Below are 22,678 nucleotides of genomic sequence, written 5' to 3'. Positions count from 1 at the left end.
TGAACATTCTTCTGTGATAAGTATTTTATATAAAAATTGCACAAAATTACTTCATGATTTATTATTAATTTTTTTACCCTTTAATTGGGGAAGGGCACACACACCCTGATCCCACACACCTCTTCTCGATTCAACTCTACATATGGTAATTTTTTATATGAGATGTCTCATTTCAGATAATTATGTAGGTTAAACACACAATTATTTACGTTAAAACACAGTTAAGCACTAGACTTTTTAAGCGGCTCTACTTTCACAAAGTAAAATATAGCATAATTTTTCATAATTAACTGTAAAAGTTACATTTTTAACATTTTTGGTTCCTATTAATAAGAAGAATTAAATGGTTTAGAGAAATAAAACTTTTAAGTTCAAACAAAATGCTAAAGGCAGCTTCATGTATTGATTTTAATTTATTTAAAAAACAATATTTTATTAATACTAATATCGCTAAATTTTTTAATTTGCGAAAATTTTGACAGCCAAATAAATTTATATCATAATCATTAAATATCTAGTAAATAATATGCTTTTAAAACTAAAAAACTTAAGATCTTTAATCCAGTCCGCCCCTCATTTGTGTACAGGGTGCAGAGCAGAAAGAGTTATCTTGGCCAAGTTACTGGCATTATTGGCGGCCTTGGCAGCGCACTGCAACCTACAGTGCGTTGATGCTGTTTGCGTCCGTGGCTTTCACCAGTGTTGCCGTAAACAGGGCTGTTGAGAGGGAGGGGCGAAATCCCCGAGGCTCAAGCTCGGGGAGGGGGGGGGGGGGGGAATGCAGTTGAGTTTTGAGACTGTTAATAGCATTCATACGAAACCTTACAAGTTATTCAATACACGCAGATCACATTTTCAGTTACAGCTACAGTAACATTTACATTTTAAAATTGTTTTTGGGTATTTTGAAAAGTTGTACATTAAAAAATAGGTAGGTGGCCCGACAAAATTTTCCCCCAAGCCCTAAATTTCTCTCGACGGCCCTGGCCACATGGCTTACTGAAATTTTATTTTATTTTATTTTATTTTATGCCCGGGTTAGCGACTCGTCGATGGCAAGGTCATCAGCGATGGAGACGACACACAGTCCCAGCATCTGTCTGGAGTGATTTCGGGAGACAGTGGGGCAACAAAATCAGGAACTGCTGGGACGGGATTTCAGACCGGGTCCTTTGGAGTGCGTGTACGGTGTCCTACCGCGGTGCCAACTAGCTACACGCGGCTATTTGAGATTCCTTTCAAATACAATACAATATTAAAACAATGTAGATTCCAGATACATTAATGAATCAGGGCTTCACATCTCACCAACATCGAGGCCACTTGATACGACTGGGACGAGCTGATAATGGAGCATTACCAGAATACAAGGGGAGGGGAGGGAACGCCAGCAATCCACAACATCCGCCAATTTTCCCCACTTGCGTAAAACCTGGGTTTGACCCCACCAGGAATCAAACCCAGTTTGCCTCTTAGGAAGGCAACTACATTCACTTAATGCTTCCAAAGAAATATCACCCAAATTTCGCAAGTTTAACTCTTCTGACAACTCTCCATTATTCTAACGGCAACCATTCGCAAATAAAGATCGCTTTTCATTTAAATAAAAATTGCTTAACTATACAAAAATTAATTTTTCAGATTATCCTGAAAAATAGATTGTGATGATGGTTTTTAATGTTTTGTTTTGAAATTTGCATTGTACAGGTTATTTCATGATTCTACCCAACATGGAGCAACCATCTCTCTCCCAATCGCCCAGTCAAGTGATGCAGTCTGCCTGGAAAGCAGTCCACCCTGAAACATTTGAAGACAAAGGCCGCATATTTTTTGGATCGTAGTTTCTGTATATCCCTGGGGAAACAAACTGATTCAGATATGTTCAACAAAATAAGGACATAGTGAATTTATTTGTTTGTTTCACCATTAACATTGAATAGCTAAATATTGGTACATTTATTTACAGAGTTATTTTGAATATAAATTAACAACTTTCTTTTAAGCTAGAAAAACTTATTGCACAATTGAATACTTATTATTCTCTTATACTGAAGTAAAAATATAAAATATCTTTGTCATCACATTTACAAACTATGTATTTTTGCATTGATAAATAACTCAGTGGTATAAGTGAAAGAGCTATGGAAAAATTAGTTGGAAAAAAAAAAAATTTGCACTGTAACACAGAAAGTAGAGACAACCTTATTGAGTGCAAGAAGTACATAGCCATATGGCCGAAGGAAACACAGAAGTTAAAATTTTCCTAAGGAGAGCGTTCCTGTTGCTTGACCTCTGACGCTGATGTTTTTAGTAGAGCCCCGCTAGTGTGAATATTGTCAAACAGACCTCTGACAGTCATTACCATCAACAACAGCACAAAACACAAATTAAAACATAGCTTGTCTTCTACCTGTTCCAACTCACAATGTAACAGAACAAGTTGTTACGTATTTTAACCCCTTCACGACTGAAAGAAAAGAGATGGGCCAAATTCAAAAGCATTCAGATAAGCTGGACTGCACTAAAAAGTAAACAATGGTATTGAGTGGCTGTGACTGTTAACGCATTACGCAATGGTAAATAAAAACTACGAGTCGTATATAATTAAGTATGATGTAAAGCCCTGCTAATTAAAATAAACTGTTTGCTTCTATAATATGTTTTACCTAGACTGCAATTCAGACCAAATGGCACCCACTGTTGCCAGATTGATACTTCCCGGCTTGTTAACATTGAGAATGTTATTTTGTATACTATCAATATAAGTTTTACTATATTTTTAATTTTACTGTTTGTTAATTTCTTAAAGACCATAAAACTGCCTCTTGATAGTATTATTACAGTTATATACATTCTGAAAGAAAAGAAATACAATTCTAAAAATATCTTATTATTTCATAGGAGAAACTATTTGTAGCAGTCAGTAATGGTGAAAGAACAGCTTCCTTGAAAGATGTCTAATCATGGACAAAATGGACTAACACAGGCTCTTATTAACAAATATGTATAAAGACACAGACTTTTAGGTAAGTTGATTCTTCAACAACCTCTGTATTCTGCTAACAGTTTTCAAATTACACACGTTGACTGCGCAGCCGAAGGTTACCTGCCTTATCAGGGCACAAAAACTGACGTTCGAGATTGACTCTCGTATGGCTCTGACTTGGTACAGATTAATAAATACATACATGAATTCACATAAAACATTGGCAGTGTGTAACATAGGGAATAATTATTTTGACAACTATTTTTGTACATATGGTTAAAATTAAAATTATCAAGTAAAAATGGAACTAGAAAGTATGCAGATAAGAAAATTTGCAGTTTACATATTTATTTTGTAAAACAGTTTACTAATTACATAATATTTCAGTATCACTGTATTTATAACCTCTAATAATGAAATAATACAATCTATAATTCTGCTGGTAGAACTAGATACTATCAAGAACTTAACATTAAAACAAGGAAAAATAAGAACCACATTGCCCTTAACAGGAATTGTATAACATTCTTTACCACATAAAAATTATTCATAGCAAAACAATTATTCTTTTAAACTATAAAAAAATTAGATGCCGTTAGTAATGTTTGTTCCAAATCACACCATAAGTTTTGTTAGTTTATATAGTCTAACTGTAAACTATAAGTAAAACTTCATATAGGTTTGGCAACATCCATATGTGAATTATCTACAAGGTAACAAAAAAGTCTATTAAGTATGGTACTAGGCATTTCCATGGCTACAATCTGCATCTTACCGTATAAATATGTAATTCAGTTAGCTATGTACAAATACTTTAAAACTCAAAATTTTATGAACACACTAGTATTTACACATTCTGCTTGTTATAATGAAGTCATTCACGTCGTACACAACCTTTAGCACCTTGAAAAATTATAACATCTTCACAAGATGTAAATAATCATGCAGAGATAAGTATCTCTAAGTATAAAAATCTGAATATTTAACATAGGTACATTACTAACAGAATGGAAATTAGTTCTAATGACCATATTTAAGATTGTATTAGAATCCCTTGAATTAACTATGACACACAAAAAAAAAATTGTTTTTAGACAATATGTAATGAATAAACATTATTTTAATAACTAACACCCATATTGAATGCCATACTTATACTTCATCACACTCTACACTGGGTATAATAAAACAAATAAATTGTACCACAACCTTAGATCCTTTGGATCCTTTAGAAGGTGAAAGTTGCTCAAAAATCAAAAGTAATGATAAAAAGAAATTGCCCAATGAATCATTTAGGAAGTCTGTTTGACATCAGAACAGGCAGTTTGAGGCAAAATCTTCTTGTAGTGAATTTTAAGAAGCTGGTGACATCCGATATACAACCACTACATTACAATTCACTGTCTCAGATTTACGAAGAGTATTCTTCAGAGAACAAAAATGCAAACCCAGTCTGACATCAGTCACACAACATACCTTAAACATCACACGTGTCAAGATGCATACTTAAAATGATGATTGACACCAGTTACCTTATTCTATACAACATTTTTCTCTGACTGAAATATTACAGGACCATTTATCCATAAGATGCGTTAGTTCAAGGATGCCTGATAAAAATGACAAGACTACACCTCTTACTTATCATATTTTACAAAATATTTTTCATGTCTTTAGTAGCACAAGAAAATCTGACATTAACATAGCATTAATGATTCAACACTCAGTATAAAATCAATTGTTTGAAGAATTAATTATACAATATACTCAATGCTTCAAAGGTGTACATATATAAATATACATATATATTGCAAAACCATTAGGACTAATATTTAGTTAAAATAATAGAATGGGCTGGATGAATCATTGAACCCTACGATGTTATCCTATTTGAAAGATTTGAGATTCAAGAAAAAAGATTCAAAGAAAAATATTGAAAGAAATGTAATAAATTAAAAAATTCAATACTGACACACTGAAGTTTAAGAAAGTCTACCTATCCTAATACTGTTCCCCAAAATATTGTACTTTAATATGAAACTATGCAAATAAAATTACAGTATGTATTGATTCTGGAATTTTAATCCTGAAATAAACATTTAAAGGGTTGAATTTTTTTAACCCCATATCTACTTTTTAAAATTTATTGTACATTATTACTTTTTTAACCATCGAGACCAAGATTCGGATTCAAGGGGGAAATTCGAGATACTCTTAGAGATTCGGATTCAAGAAAATTATAATCTCACCATCACTAGTAAAACACTTCAGGTTGAGCTGTTTATTTGATTCTAACTATGTTTAAGAGATAAAATTAAAAGTGACACTAAATAAATCAATGTTTAAGACATCTTTATAAAATTTAGTTGTGAGAAGGCATAGGCAGTAACTCAAAAGACTGCCTGAAGGTGTTATTTTCTCCTGGAGACTTAAAATGCTTTAATACAGCAAGTCCATAAAAGAATATCCCAGTCATAAATTTTAAAGTATCAACTGTAAGAGTTGTAGAGTTTTGGTTCAAGGTACAATTAAAAAGTAACTAAAACAGTTTTAGATAAGCGCATGCACGAGTACGGTTTTGTTGTTTTCTCGCTTGCAGCGCCACCTACGCAAAATGGCGACTCCTGAGCATAAAGCATTTTGTGTTCATCTGCTGATGGTATGGGTAATTTGAAACAATTGTATGTGTTTGTAAAGGGAAAAGCACGGGACAACCAAAAGTGTCTGTACAGGATGCTGACCGTGTCAGAACATCTTACCTGCGTAGTCATAAGGAATCTGTTCGGAAAGCAAGTCTGTAACTTCAGTAGCCAAAGACGCCCGTGTGGAAGATTTTAAAAACACATTTACAGTTGCTACATGCTTTAAAGTCAGATGACTTTCTTGATCGTGTGGTGTTCAGAAATGCAACTTTTCATTAAGTGGGTAGGTAAATACTCATAATGTTTGTTATCCGGGGGGTCTGAACATCCTCATGAACTTGTAGCACACCAAAGAAATTCACAAAATTTAACGTTTTCTACAGGTGTGTCCCGACAACAAGTGTACAGACCATTTTGTTTCGCTGAAGCTACCGTTAACAAGGGTGGCTTATCTGGATATGTTAAAAGAATGGCTCTTTCCCCAATTAGTAGAGGATGATACAGTAAACTTTATCTGGCAACAGGATGGAGCCCCTCCCCATTGGAATCTCTTTGTACGAGAGTGGTTGAACATCAAAGTACCTGACCGTTGGATTGGTCGTAATGGTCAAGAAGACACAGCTCTTTTTCGCTGGCTTCCAAGATCACATTACATTACGCCATGCAATATTTTTTTAGGACTTTATTAAAGATTGTGTCTACGTTCCGCTGCTACCTAATGATTTACCAGAAATGAGACACAGATTTGAGGAGGCTTTCTATTACTCCGGACGTGTTAACGAAAGTGTGGGAAGAATTGGACTTTAGGTTGGATTTGTGCCATACAACTAAAGGTACACATATTGAACATTTATAGAAAAACTAGGTTAGTTTACCTTCAATTTGATATATGATTTGTTGTAAATAGTCTAAATTAAACTTTTATTATGTACCATTGAAACTGGGACATTCTTTTATGAACACCTTGTATTTGCAGCACACACTGCTGACAGACACAGAAACTATATTCAACGTGCAACTCAACTTAAAAAGTCAAATTACGAAAATATTGAATTTTAATTTAAGTATACTGAAAATTCAAAATGGCAACTAACTTTTTGACCTGCAAAAAACAAACTGGTTATGGTAATAACTTTATGGGAGTGAAGATAAGAGAGGGCACCACTTATGAGAGAATCATAATCAAAGGCCCGCAAGGACCTGTGAAGGAGCAAAGGTGCCTTTTGGAACAATCAACAAAACTGTTTGAGTGCTCTAGCCACTAACTGTAACCAAACTAACATCTAAAGAATATGTATATACCACAAAAGTTTTGAGGAGGAATAAAATTACCTAGTCATGCTAAGCTAAAAAAAATTACACATACCTCAGAAATTTTTATAAAAATACAAAATATTTCATTTAACAACTTGTGCTCACTGCTAAAATGTTTATAAAAGTTCCATTAATGTAATTTTCTCCATGTGATGTGTGCCAAGTATCTGGTTAGTTGTCATGAGTTGCAATAAGATTTCACTTTCTGTGTAAAATCTGTAATGTCCCTGTGTAAAAACATAAATAAAATTAAATAATACAAAACAGTTAATCATGAAAATATAGAACAATGAGTAAATTACATTCTAAAGACTTTTTTACTTTTTTTAACCACAATATGTTGCATGACATAACAGTAAGTGTGTAATAGTACTGGCTAGCATCATGGTTAAATATCAAATGTGTCTGTTCGATGATATTCGGTTATTAAGCACCGAACCAAAATTCATGTAAACGCAGTTTCTCCTCTGGTGCCCATATATTTCTTTACTGAGTAAACTACGAACTACCCATTTCTATATCAAGATCCACACAGAACACTACATATTTAGTACTGTTATCAATTTTTTGTTTATGGAAAGTAACGCCTGTATAGGTTTCAAGAACCCTGTCCACTAAAAGTTTAAGGATTATCACTTCAAAAGACACCATCAAAAAAGGGCATTTTCAATTAGAAATGTTTGGCAATGTTAATAACGATATAAATTTCAAAATAATTTGATAAGCTGCAGCAAAGAGAGATGAAAGACAGCCCAGGCCAGCATTACTCTTAAATGTACTGTGAAAATTTTTCTTAGCGGAAGTTTAAAACTGTTAATTGTAATATTTAAATATTTTTCACTATAGAATAATGTTTGCACTAGTAAATTTAGTAGAGTTTATACTAAGAACTCATAGGAAATAAATGAACACAATACTTTCCTTTCGTTAGAAACAAGTCTCTTGAAAATCATATTAACAGAGTTTTGCTGTACACAGCACAAATGTCACATAGTACAATAAATTCAGCACAATACAGAAATAAAAAAAAGCATGTGCATAGAGTCGTGTGACAGAAGTGAAAATTCTTATCTATTAGGTATAGGTAGGGATAAATTATTAGTATATTTTTATTGAACCACAGATAATAATTGAAAATAGTAAGGATGTGGGTATGATCTCAAATGAAAAGAAAGAAAAAAACTGAGGAGTTGACTAAAACAAGCAGCGTTACGAGAATTCCATATCTCCCCTGCAGTCTCCCCTCCTGGCCGTTACAACTGGCATATACCATGCTACGTTATGTACCTACTCCCCCCCCCCCCCCCCAAAACCATTCCCATTCCGCTAGTGCATGCATTGGAGTGGCGTCATAGCTGACGCACTCTCCTCCTCTTCTGGTTCCCCCATCATTATCTAACTATTCTCCTCATGCAATCAGATTATTCATAACACTCGAAAATTGTAGTCCCCTCACCGAAGAAGTTTAATTTCAAAAACTTATGCCCAACTGTAAAGTTTTAACACTCACTTTTCTGCATGCCGAGTTGAAGAATTTTTTCAACAATTTTGTTGGCTACTCGATTACTGCTTTAAGAGCTTAAAAGCCTAAATATCTGCCTAACATTTATAACCTACAGTAAAACCCTCTTAAAAAATTCTACTTAAAAAATTTCCTGCATAATAAGTTTTCCCTGTTAATAAATCTGAATTTATAAGTGACTTGAGAAACTTCTGAACAGAGATTTACTGTAATCTATACTAAGAATAAAACTGTTAGAGGTAAAGAAGTCCGTACATTAGATAAAATTATGAAACAAACTATTGGAAATAGCTATTTACAATATTGATAACTCGTAAATATAGTTTTTTATATTTTGTTTGTTTGTTCCAGAATCAATCAAAAACTAATTGATGGAATTTGATAAATATTTTTTTTAATTACAAAGGTCTTTGGCTAACTTAAAAACTAGGCTATATATAATTAAAGAATTCACCCCTAAGTGGGTGAAAAAGGGGTAAATATTGTTTCAAGATTATTAATTATATCTCTAAAACTAATCAAGCATAAGAAAAGATGTTGAGTATCAATAAAACTACCAACGTGAAAAAGGTGCAACATGGTTTTAAGAATAATAATTACATCTCTGAATTTAATTAAGCATAGTAAAAGATACTGGAGACCAATAATTAGTATACAAAAACCACCAACCACAACTGTACCATCTTACAAAATTCAAGGGGTGAATATGGTTTTAAATTAAATAATTGTAACTCCAAATCTAATCATCAATAGTAAAATATATTGGGTACCAATAATAAAGAAACGAAAACTAACAATTACAACTTAACAACTTTGCGAAATTCATATTATAATTAACAAATGAAAAATACCAACCACAAATGCGCCATTTTATAAAATTTAAATCCCAACGGGGGTAAAAGGGGTAGGAATGCTTTTAAAACTAAAAATGAACACTTCCGATTCAATTAGAATTACAAGAAAGAAACTAAGAAGAAAAACTTGCATCTAGTTACATATAGTAGTATATTTTTTACATTTATTGAAGTCCATCTTTTAAGGGGGTGAAAAGGAGGTATGTATTTATTTATTTTAAAAAAAAAATTGTATCTTCAAAACTAATAAAGCAAGACGTAAATTACTTGGTAAAAATAATAAACTACAAATTATTTTTTACTACGTTGCAAGATTCTGCAAAAAGGATATAAAAGGGTTATGTTTTGTTTAAAGAAAAAACAGCTTATTTCTGAATCTACTAGATCTAAGGGTAAGAAATTAAGAATGAACAACAAGGATGTAGAGTTTTGAATTGTATTTTTTCAATGTTCCAGATTTTGATTTTAACAGTGTGAAAAGGGTGTAAGTTTGGTTTTATCATTAAAAAAAAAACTCATATCTTCATAGCAAAAAGCTGGATGTAAGAAACTACACATGAATAACTGAAACAATACATAGGGTGCTTTTACCATTTTCAATATTCGACACCAAAGGCAGTTAGTTTTTATAGTAATTAATAAAATATCCAAGAAAATCGAGAGGGAGGTAAGAAAAAAAGCAAGAATAATGTACCTACATTATGATGATTTAATAGCATGATTTTTACCTTTACGATTTTTCTATATTCACTGCAAAAGAGGTGAAAAGGCTGTCAATTTTTTTTTATTAAAGAGTTAACTCTGAAGCTAATCAAGCAGGATGTACGTTATGTGGTATGATTTATACGCATACAAAATTTACAAACTCTTTTTTTACTACGTTCTGAACTTACATAATTTATATAACTTAAGGAATTAAGGGGGTGAAAAATTGTAAATATGTTTTAACATAAAAAAAAATTTCTGATCAAATAAAACTTAATTTAAGACATTGAAAATAATTAATAAACATATCTTAAGCTACCTTCTCTTATTCAACATTGTCTGAAATACCACACGACACCTTAAGTTGCAACAGGGGTGATTATTACAATTTAAAAAAATTAAAAAAAAAAAATTTACGGAATCCACTAAATTAATATTGGCAAGATAAATTTAAATTAAAAAAAAATTATAAGTTTATTATAATTAGGAATTTTCATTTGCAGTAAAAAAAAAAAAGAGTTTTGTTTTTTTGTTATAGCATATCATCATAGTATTGACTAAGTTCTGAATTTGTACATAGGCATCCTTATGGGAAAAGAGGAGTAAAAAATTAGGGATTTTTTTTATTAATACTAAGCATAACTAAGAAATAACTAATACGTTACATAATACATTTGATCTCTGTACTTTACATTTTAAAATAAAGATGCAACGGTATCAAATATCTTCAAATAGTGGATATATTTGTAATAAGATTAACTATTTAATTATTCCAAGCATAGCTTTAACCATAATAAATTAAAGTTTTAGTGTAAATGATGGCATAAACTTAATTAAAATTAAATAGAGTGGGTTTAACAATTGTTTAAATTGCCTTCCTTATGAAATGAAAAAGAGATAAGTTTTTTTTAGCAAGGTAAAATTTACCCTTGAACACATTAAAATGAAGTTATAATATCAGATACTTAATCAATACTAAAAAATTAAAAAAGTGTATGCATAACAAAAAGAAAATCATTCTTAAATGATTTTGTTATGAATTAAATATTTTATGTACCTGAAAATTTGTTGTATTTATTTCTTTATTAAAAATATTTGGAATTAATCACATACTTTTCTTTCAATGTGAATATATCAGTAATACCCTGAAAATGCGCAAGCAAAACCAGTGGTTATTTATTAGCTAGCAAGCTAATATACCTACAAGCTCACAATGTTTTACAGAAAATACGTGTATTTCATGGCACAATCCAGGTTGTGAAGAATATGGTAACAGTCATCTTGTAGCTTGGGTTAAACCAATTCTACTATTTGGTTCCATCCCATTCCCTCATGCTTTAATGACAAAGTGTATCTACATACACAAGCTTCGGTTGCCTATTGGTGTGGGTTTCGACGGACAATATTCAAGAAAAACAATATTTAAATGAATAATTGTGGCCGATACAAAACGCACTTATGGTAGAGACATACAAATAACTGATATAAAATAAAAAAAATACAAACCATACAAATTTTTTTATGGTTATGTATATATAAATATAATTATCCACATTTTATTTCATTTCAACAGAAGTACACAAAAAGTCTTAGCATTCCTTCTTATTTTTAAAACTACAACCTGGAAAAAAGTTCGCAATTTACTCTAGAACAACACATTTTCAATGAAAATAGGAGGTGGTGTTATCTGCAGCAAGTTAGCAGGAAAAAACTTATTCTAAGAAACATTAAATAACAATAATTCCAATAAACATCAAATACACAGCTAAAAAAAACCATGCATAAAATAAAATAAAATTTATTTTCACAGTATGTAAAGAAATAACATAGTATGTATTATGCAACAGGAAAACCTCATACATCAATCACTGCAATATATACACAGACACAAGTCATTCCATAGAACATGCCACAGAATTTAACATTCCCATCAGAATTAATCAAATATTAGTATTGTATTTATAAGTGGAATGGTTCTAAATTACTGATCACATTTAAATTCCAATGCACTAACTTGACAATTGTTCAATTAAAAATTAACTATAAACTTTAAAAACAATTAGGATATAATTTCGTAAACCTACTAGTGCATTTGAGCAAAAGGGAAGTAAGTCTTAGTGCAAAAACAACCAAAAAATGTTTACCACGCTTAATTGCAGGACTAACTGGGCATATACTTTACTTGACTGGCACCAGCAACACCCGTTGTAATATAGCTCAAGAAACGAGCACTGTGTGCTACTGGTATTTGAATTCACTATAATCAGTGTACCACAGTGTACCAAGGTCTTTGGACTTTGTACAGGAGAAGAACCCTTTATTTTACCATGTTACCTGTATCTTAAAAATACTTTTGTAGACATGTGCACAATTAATATATTATAGCCCCCCCCCCCCCCCCCCCCCACAATTTTTGTACCATTTATTTAATTTTTGTTACGTGATTAAAAAAAAGGATCTCAGAGTATGATTAGATAATGTAAAAACCTAATCAAATATGTATTATTGTAAAATATAATTCCCCTGATTTAATTTTTTTTTAACTTACTCTACGAATTAAAGTCAAATGTGTCACAAAAAAAAGACCCTCTTCCATTTTCCCCCCCAAGCCAAAATTAAGAGAAAGAAATTATTTGCATTATAATTTATAAAAAACAAAATATAAATGCAGTATTTTGAATATGTCCAAATTTTTCCTGCTTGCTTCATAGCTAAATAGTAAATACACTTAAAACACACCAAATTTTCAATGTGAAATATTATTGAAGGTCAATATTATTTATCGGAACAAATAAGATGATGGTAACCTTGATTATCACAAACAAATGGATATTACAGCAATTCAAACATTGTCACTGGGTAGTTATTTATTTCAGAGAATGAGATTGTGCTCACTTTAAGCCAGGAGGCTTAATGAAGAGGACTGCTTACAAACTGATTCTGAAACATCCATGCCCAAAATGGGACAAGAATCCTCAACCCCTAGACCAGCCAGTAGAGCAACACGAATGTGTTCAAGGTTATATTTTGAATTATCTTTGATAGTGTTGGGCCGATTCCTAAAATATACCGATTCCGATTCCATTTTCGATTCTTAAATTAAAGGATTGATTCTTCGAATCCGATTCCGATTCCTTAATTTTTATCTGACAATGTTCAACAGATTAATATACTAAGAAAAAAAAGGTTGTTTATGATTTTAAAAATGTAATTATGTTGTGTTCCATTTTCTGTGCAGAAATTAACATTATATACAGCTTATATAATGTTAAAAAGTATGTTCATTACCATCAAGTTACGCTACCTTGTATTTCTAGCACAATTTGGCCTTTTAACCTTGCATATAGTTAGACGAAACACGTGTTCAAACACTGCCAATAATCAAAGATGTCTAATGACTTAAATTGTAAATAATGTTATAACTTAACAAACTTTAGATACCTTACATTATCAACTCAATTAATTAATTGTAAAAAAAGAGGGTTTGTACGGTTAGGTTAAGAATTTTATTTTCAAGCACAACTAAATAATGATCCAAATAAAATGTCAATATAACCTCGTTTATACATATTTCAAGGGACCATGGCGAAAAAAAAATAAAAAAGGGAAATGTAAAAATAATACTTTATTATCTCATTATGATGGAAATGACAAACAAATATGCACCACACTAAAATAAAATGTCAGAGATGCTTACGTTTTAATATATTATCTAGAACTTAATTATCTCACTTGGTGAAAAGAATAAATCCATCCAGTCTTGCAGTTCCTCACAATCGTAAAGAGAAAATAAATTTTCGGTTCTTGAGTAAGAAAGTTCTGTGCAATTTTTAGCATCTCAAAATTTTCACATTTTATGGTGAGATTTTCTTACACAAAATATTTAAACTCTTCAAATAATTGCGTGTTAACATTTAATTCATTTCAGAAATTTATCGGAAACAATTCTGTTAAACTAACACAACTACTTTCAAAAGATTGTTTATGTTTGCCGTTTGGTAATAAAAATTTACGAACGTTTCCGCAGCAATGTTTGGAAATTCAGACTTGCCAACTGCCTTTCCAAAATATATCTAACGTAAAACGAGCATCGCTTAACACGCACAAGAACGCCGATTTAAAGCAATTTGGTTATGTTGCTTTTAAACTTATTTTAATATGGTTGCAATAATCCACTGTGAATTTGGGTAAAATTTCATTCAAAAATTATTTCATTTTAATTCTTTAAAGTTTAATGTGTAGAGATGTTCACGTTCACGTCACCAAAGATTTTGTTCATGGCCGTATGGTTTACCATGGCAGGTAGCACAAAAAAAAATTAGATTGTTTACAATGGCAAATGTAGCTGCCATGATCAAATAGTTAACGTTTACATTATTTGCCGTTTACATTTACATAATTTTCTTTAAACATTTATGGTTTTGTCTAATTATTTTTGAAGGTTTGCTATTAAATGCAGTGCTGCTGCAACGTAATTTCCTAAAAATGCTTTCGCTTAAAGTGGGAAAGTAGATACTGCATTTGTACAGTAGGGAAAATGGCGGTGCAAGTAAATAAATACGTTAATCACCGTAATTCGTAAATCAGTTCCGTAAAAAAAGATTGTATTATGTAGTTTTAAAAATTATATTTGCATGCATTTTAATATTTTCTTACGTTGCGTAGATTATGTATTTTGCAAACTTAAAAACAATGCAGGAATCGGTCATGGTCGATTCCAAAACCATTGTATTCTGAATCCCACGATTCCAGTGGAATCGGTGGAACCGACCGATTCCGGAATCGGAATCGACCCATCACTAATCTTTGATAATCTAGTACAGAATATTGACATTACACAAAAATAGCTATAGTATTTAGAGTGACATGTAAAAACCCTAATACAATAAAATCAGCTTCAATAAATGACTACATATGTAGTATTGAGTTAGTACAACTTCATTCTTGCATATTAGATTTCAAGTGATTCCTGCCAAAACAAAGGTGTGTGTGTGTACAATAAAACTTATCTAGATAGAAAATGTCCTAAATGCTACTTCATGAATTCATCATGTATTTGACGACATCCTAAATTTTATAGCAATCCATTGAACATTAATTGTGTAATGTTGTAAAAAATTGACCAAAAAATTTAAAAAAAAAATGCTTTTTGGGACCTTTATATGATTTCTTGCTAGCAAATCTATCACAACTATTTTTAAAATATATTCCATGAATAGCCAATACTTTGTTACAGTTTTATCATGTATAGATATACATAGTATAAATAGTAAATATTGAAATCAAGTGTTTTATTGCAGTATGTGGTAACAACTCTTTTAGTTCACATTTATTGTATATAACATTACTTTACTTAACTAAAAAAAAAAGTAAAATACATGCACCATCTTAAGTCGGTGAAATAAACCACATGAAAAATGTATTTGGAAGCACTAGACTAAAGAAACTAAGATCCCAAGCTAACAAGATTCCACTGTAATGTAAATATGAGGAAAAATGCATAAAAACAAGAAAGTTGTAAGAGTAAACTCTCTCAGAAACATAATTGCCATGTCTTTGTAATATTATAGCATTAAGTATGAAATTACAGTTTAAGTTGAAGAAGTATTTCTGTTGTTGTAACCTGTTGTGTTAAAACAATAGTTCTGTTTTGTGCATAATTTATTTGGTTTTTATTTGGAATGGAAGTTTGTTCTAAATCAGCTACGAGAGGAAACATGTTTTAATTTAGGTAATGAGTAAATTTAATTTTATACTGAATTAAGACATATTTATGGCATATATTCACTAGTTATTTGTATTTTCAATGATTTACATGTGATGCATGGTTTTGATGAACTTCGGGTTCAATAACTACAATTTAGAATTCAAAGTCGATTAAGCGCAGAGAGACTAGACACTGTGCTCTATTGTGTCTTCGAGTTTGAGAAGTCTTGAGTGAGATGAACTTTAGGTGAGGTTGCGGAGTGGCGAATAGATATTCTTCCGAGAGACTTCAGTAGCGAATTACATTTCATTTATGTCTGCTGAACAACTGTTGACTAGTACATGAAGGTAGATTCAATTGAATCAGAGGACTGAAAGTGTATTTTGAATGATGACCATCTGTGTGTGCAGTATGTGTAAGTGAATTATATGTTTAATTATAATGAAAGATTTACATTAGAGTTCATAGTTGCCTTCTTGACTTGACCACTTGTTTGGATGAATATGAATTTTTAATTCATAATATTAAATTGTGCTTAAATTCATTTAATATAATTCTCATTTTTGCATTTTGACGTGAGATCTCAATAATAATTTTAGTTTTTTTTTTCTCACTCAGAAGTCTTTTGATGATGATTCAGTTCTACCTTATCGCATGCTAGCTGTAATATATATATCTAATGAATCAACAATAATTCTGTGTAACTTGATTGGACCTGTTTATCAGCAATTTCAGACTGAAATCTGATGAAAATATGACAGTTTTATTTAGTAAACTAGCAACTAAATTGTGTTCAACAGTGTTTTAATAAGTTATGCCAATAGCTGCCATGCAGGGTTAGTTCAGTGCAACCCGATTGTTATTGTTTTTCTGTAGAATGTCCGAGTAACTACAGGATATGTTGTAAGTAGGTATTGTTTGAGGTAAATTTAAGTACTTCCTTAGAATCTAGGAATCTAAGAGTACTGAAAAATTAACTGAATTCATGACAGATGCAATGGCGCTTATTTTCATGTTAAAAAACAGACAAGTTGAGAACAATACGTACTAGGTTGCTAAATGATCTATGGTATAGTAACATGGATAAAAAAAAATGTCCCAACGAGAGGCAGTTATAACACGTGATTCCTACATGCAACTACTAACTGGCAACTAAAAGTATACATTTGCAAACATGCCATTCATCTTCTATAGCAGTAATGTTTCTTTACACATCCACTGAAAGAGACCTGGAGTCTTAGGACTCCCTTAACCACACGTTTAAGTATGAATTAATGTTTTTGCAACAACTTCAATTGAGCTCCAGTGTTTTGATGTGCTTAAAATTCATTGTAACAGATAAAAAAAAATCAAAAGAAACTCAACGGTCGAAACACTTTCACGTCATTCAAGAATGAATATCTTCTTTCAATGAAAGTACGCAATGAACAAAATGATTAACAGAGTGTCATCAAGTGTAGCCTGCAGGTCCCTCAACCAGCAGTAATTTGCAGGCCTCTTAAGCGTAATAAAGGTTGGAGTAAGGTTTAGTGTTGAAGCTGGAAAAAGAAGACTGCAAAATGGTGCAATTTTACCCACCCACAGGCCAATTCCCTGTGTGTGCTCTGTGAATGAAAGTTAATGAATTACCGTGTTTACTCGCATAATGTCCGCAGTAATTTGGCTACATTTTTGACAAAAAAAATGGGGTGCGGACACTATGAGGTGAAGTCCAAAAAAAAATTTTTTTCCTCAAAATTTTACATGTTTTGTGTACAGTAAAAAATTTTTTCTCTCATAATTAGTTTACTAGTACCCTGATTTTACGTATGCGCACGGTTCCGCGGATTGCATTAGTAAAATCGCTGCTTCGTAAAATTGCCACTCTTCCCTCGGCTCAGTTGAAAAATATTAACGGCGGCACACTACTTCGCAGAGCGCTGGTGACTGGCGACCCTCCGCAGCAGACGTGAGAAATGTGACAGGTGTCGAGATAATTGGGTGCCGGTGATTAGTGGAAGACGCCACTCATTTTTTTTTCTTCTCTCACTGGCGTGCGCGCTCTTACGTTCAGAAGCCGCAGCCAGCCACACAAAATAAACGCTTTGCGTGAAAAGATATTTTTTTTTTAAATCTTTCATTGAGATGGCCACTAACGGCACGGGGCAGATGTATAATGTCTGCATTAGCTGGCGCCGGCGAGCCTCCCTCCCTGTCCCTTGCCTACTGTGTGTATAAAAAAATTTACCGGCAGACGTCTGTGCATGCGAGTTCCCTCCTGCCCTGCTTGACAGAAGCGGGGGAAGGAGTGCAGAGCGTGGAAAAGGCTGAGCAGGAATTTTTAACAAAAAAAAAGCAGAGCCTTGTCTTCCTGACATGTAAGAATTTATGTATGTCCATTCTGTTACAGCTGACGTTTTCTTTACGTTGCGTATCATATCTTACATGAAAACAAAATTAAATCCTCTCAGCAAACCTGATGTTAGATAAACATGTTGAAAAATTTACATTTGCTTTGTCTGGTGCGGACTTTATGCAGATTTTAAAAAATTCCATTCCAAGTATTTAAAAAGAAATGTGCGGACATTATGCGATTATATACGGTATTTCTGATGCAACATGTAATATGAATGCTAGGAGTACTAGTGGAACTGTTATGTACAATTTCATAATTGAGTTGCCTTTGTATTAAGTCACATGAGACCAAAGAAATAAAAATAACGAGAGATAAGTACTCAAGAACTTTGTGTTCCACACAGACTGGTAGAAGACTGAAAAGGAAAACCATCCTAGATGACAGTTATGAAACAATCATTATGATTTTGATATTCATAGTGTAACACAGACATACATTACATGTGCAAAAAGTAATCTTAAAAGATCCCCCAATCAGAGATTCACATTCAACAAAGCCTTTTTAAAAATGTTTCAAGCATCATGTTTGCTGACGTGTTTGCCAACATTTTGTAAATATTTCAATGCTGTTTTATTGGAATACTGAACACATAATTAAAAAGAACCCATTTGACTGTTTACAATATCATAGTAACTTTATACATTGTGTGTGCATAAAATTATGTTTTACAATTATTGTACATCATTCAAAAAAAATTTGAATGACTTCATGATGTTGAAACAATGATCATACTTCTTCAAATAAAGATGAGTTGGAAATTTCCAGAGGCAACATTCTACAGGCATTTCTGCCTCTAAATCTGCTCTTGCTTTTGAAGTTGCATGTTGTTCATAACATTTATGGTCACAGCACAATTTAATGTGTTGTTACATATGGGAGTCAATATAATAGTATAATTCATAGAGTACAGAATTCTCTAGGAAGAACAGCTCAAAGTACACACTCAAATTTAAACCTGATGTTTTGAAACTCTACATGAGTAGTTATAAGCTGTAAAATAAATTTGAGTTTTACAACTTGGACCCATCAGTGTGGTAAATATCTTTTGACAAACAATAACTATGTGGTTAAGGATACTAAATTTACTAAAATTCCAAAACTAAATAACCAGGAAAGGAAAAAATATGTTTTAATAATATCCTACAGTCCGAATTATTGTATAAATATTCATACATACATAACTTCACAAATACCATTTTCACATTTGATATAAATCTTAAAAATAAAAAAAGCTGTATATAACACAACGCAGCTATGTTACTGTCTATGTGATAATTCTGTGAAGGAAAAAATTGAGTTAGTATAGTAGAACCCCTATTTTACATATTTCAAGCAACAGAGAAAACCAGGTGTAAAAAAGGGAAAAGAGTCAATGAAGAGAAACTCAATTCTACATCCTTTCCTCAAAACCTACCTCTCAAGCACTATATACACACGTTTGAACTTTTTAGGTATGTTCTTTTAAAAACTGGACATATACGTAATTAAAAATGGAGAAAATATGTTATGGATTATATTTCTTATTATTTAATTAATAAAAAAAAAGAATGCATTACATGCTTGAGATATTTTAAACTTCTCTAATTACATAATAAATTGCTACTCTTATGAAATGCATTGGCTATGTAAGAAGAGCTGTGATCAACAAAACATTGCTGCAGCAGAGAATTTAAACTGCATAAATTTAGAAAAGTTCATTACACTACTAAAAAATTGTTTCGTAAAACGAGTATGCTGTGCAATGTCTAGATAGATGTTTTGTTTACATAGTATGACAAAAATAAACCATAGAAAAACATATTAAAAAAATGAAAATTAAAACTTGGGGAAGCTGTATTTTTTAGATATATAAATCATGTCCGATCCTCACTGGCCTTGATAGCCAACACACAGCACTATTTTAGCTAGGGTCATGGGTTCGATCTCAACACCAGATAATTACACAATTTATAAGTATGGAGTCTTAAACTAATTCTTAATGAACCTGCACCTTAAAAAACCCCACAAAAAAAAGGCACGAACAACAGGAACTGAATGCATTATGTACGTAGTATGCTGAAAGGATTTTTTTTTTACTGTGGATGAGAGGATATTTTGTTATTAAATTTCATTTTTTCAGTGCACGTATTTTAAGACAGGACACAAGAGCCAATAATACCCGCTATTTCGTGGAACTTTGTAAGACACAAGACAGGCGATGAGGTGTACCTAACTGTGCAGCTGAGAGTTTCTTAGATATAAAAAAACCAAAACAACAAAACACAATCGAGGGAGAGAAGAGTGGACGGGGGGGAATGTAAAATGGAGGTTCTACCATGATGTCGGGAAGCAGTCAACGTCCTCCGACCCGTCGCGAGCGTCTCGCGGTGACCCGCCCCGGAGCGCACTGCCTTACCGGCCCGGCCGGTGGGCGTCGCGCCCCTAGCTCAGCAGGCCACGTATCTCCTTGTGCATGTGGCAGAGGAAGTCGACGTACGACGGAGAGCCGTCCAGGCCGCGGTCCTCCATCAGGAAGTGCTTGAACACCAGCTCCAGCTTGTCCCTTTGTCGCACCAGCGTCAGCTGGAACAACAACACCGCACCCCGGCGTGTCACGGAGGTACTTTCCCAACAAGATTTATATTTTACAACCAATTTCATTTTTCAAAACAGGAGATTTCAGTGATACTGTCTTTATTGAAGTGAAACTGCTCTGCCGAGAGGGCTACAATTTTCCAAGCGTAAACAAAAATTCAGATCGCATGAGGGGAATAGTCAGGTACACATGGTGAGAGAACCCATAGAGGAGGAGAGTGCATCAACAGCCACGTCACTCCAACACATGAGCTAGCAGTTGAAAGGGAATACAGAAAAGGGTAAGGTACATAGCGTAGCATGTTACATGCTAGTTATAATGGCCAGAACGGGAGCCTGCAGGGGAGGTGTAGAAATGACGCAGCAGTTATGCTACGGAATTCTCATGACGCTGCTTGTGTTTGTCTACTCCTCAGTTTTAGTAACGGTTAACAATTGTGGCTACCCTATTTCTTTTATTTTATTAAAAATATTTACAATTTATTTATTCATGTGAAAAAGAATTATAGATTTGTTCAAATAACTGTGGAAGTATCATTTAATTTTTATGTGAATAGTGCTATTGAAAATATAAAAAAAGCGTATAGACTTAAGATTTGAACTTTATGAGCGTAATTTATATTTGAGTTGAAGCGGATTGGCTTCATCGCCGATTCCGATGATAGCGCTCCTTCCCCTCCTTTCCCCTTCCTCTCCGAATGCTTTTCCCCTACATCCCCTCCTTTTCACCTCTCCTCCCCCTCCGGCCACGACACCAGCGCTCCTCGTGTCATAGTTTCAGTGGCCTATATAAGCGCCGCGTAGCTTAATACAGTGGCTGGCCTCCTCTCTCTCTTGAGAAGGGAATCAGTCCGTCGGCACGCGTTGATTAGCTTATGGTCAGCACTCGGCGAAGCTATGCTTCTCTGCTTATTGAATATTAACATCTGCACTTAACAGTCACATCATTATGACGCTGCGTTGTCAGTTTAAAGACTTAAATGCTGTAGGAGTCCTGTGACGATAGTTCGGGCTTTTTGGTACAATTCAATCGCCGAGTGGCTGACAGGTTAAGGCTAGGTTACATCTAGTTTCAGTGATGTGCGCAGTCGGAGGTTATTACCTCCCGGCTCTATTACACTAGCTCAGTCCCAGTTGATTGTATGGCTCCTGCCTGGTAGTTTAGGGTATTACATTTTGGGTTAGGTGACCTGTCGTCTTTACTATCTTGTTTCACGCGTGGCCGACGTTTAGTTCTACTTATGTATTTTATAGGGATGCGTCTCGTAAATGTTTTATTGTGTTAAAGTTATTTATCTGAGGTCACATCTAAGTCTAGGCCCGTTACGAGTTAGTAGGGCTAAGTTAAATGTCCGTTTGAGATATCATCATGGTAGAATTCGGTATTAAACACAATATCTAAGTTTGTTATTATATTGTTGGGAGTGCGAAGTGTACATTTGTTTTGATTTAAGTACGTCTCTAGGTCCTTGCGATTCATTAGTGTGCAAGAATCTTATTCACCAAAAGCATTGTAATTGATCTGAGCCTTAATTGCTCCCAATTCTAAGAAATTTGTAAAACCAAAGATATATATATATATATATATATATATATATATATATATATTAATTGTTGTAATTAAGAAAAAGTTTAATAAAATGATCCTGGCTTATATAACTTTTGTTCCTCGATGTCGGTGCAGTTCCCCTTAAATTAAACAACGACTTCCTGCTGTGTTGGGTTGGGTTTATTAACTCGTGTTCTGTGTGCGAGTTCATTGTGGTCAAACTGTGGCGTGCCGCAGTTTGGCTTCAGATTGAAGTGTTTTTTGTTCTTTCATTTTATCAGCTGGAAATAGTGATTTAACATCAAGCTTAAAAATTAAATTTCATTTGAAATCATACGCGCATCCATACTATTCTCAATTATTATCTCTTTTCCGATAAAAAAAAAATATTTCTATCTATACCTATTAACAACAAGGTTGACTTCTGTCG

The 22,678-nt window shown here is 33.0% G+C and overlaps 2 protein-coding genes across 4 annotated transcripts in view; one reads left to right on the top strand and one right to left on the bottom strand.

The window, feature by feature from the left end:
* Positions 1-3,468, top strand: part of LOC134528028 (uncharacterized) — a 68,714-nt gene extending 65,246 nt beyond the window's left edge. Inside the window, exon 8 of the mRNA XM_063361207.1 lies at positions 1,708-3,468. Coding sequence (XP_063217277.1) covers positions 1,708-1,841 — 134 coding nt within the window. The 3' untranslated portion in view covers positions 1,842-3,468. The remainder of the gene's footprint in view (positions 1-1,707) is intronic.
* The window catches only part of LOC134528027 (protein transport protein Sec24C), a 96,201-nt gene continuing 76,840 nt past the window's right edge, over positions 3,318-22,678 (bottom strand). For all 3 annotated transcript variants that reach the window (XM_063361205.1, XM_063361204.1, XM_063361206.1), the window contains exon 19: positions 3,318-20,687. In XM_063361205.1, coding sequence (XP_063217275.1) covers positions 20,547-20,687 — 141 coding nt within the window. In that variant the 3' untranslated portion in view covers positions 3,318-20,546. The remainder of the gene's footprint in view (positions 20,688-22,678) is intronic.

Source organism: Bacillus rossius, chromosome 1, assembly GCF_032445375.1.
Source record: "Bacillus rossius redtenbacheri isolate Brsri chromosome 1, Brsri_v3, whole genome shotgun sequence".
In the NCBI taxonomy this organism is placed as follows: Eukaryota; Metazoa; Arthropoda; class Insecta; order Phasmatodea; family Bacillidae; genus Bacillus; species Bacillus rossius.
Note: the sequence above shows the minus strand (reverse complement) of the source record. Positions and strands in the feature narration are given on the sequence as shown.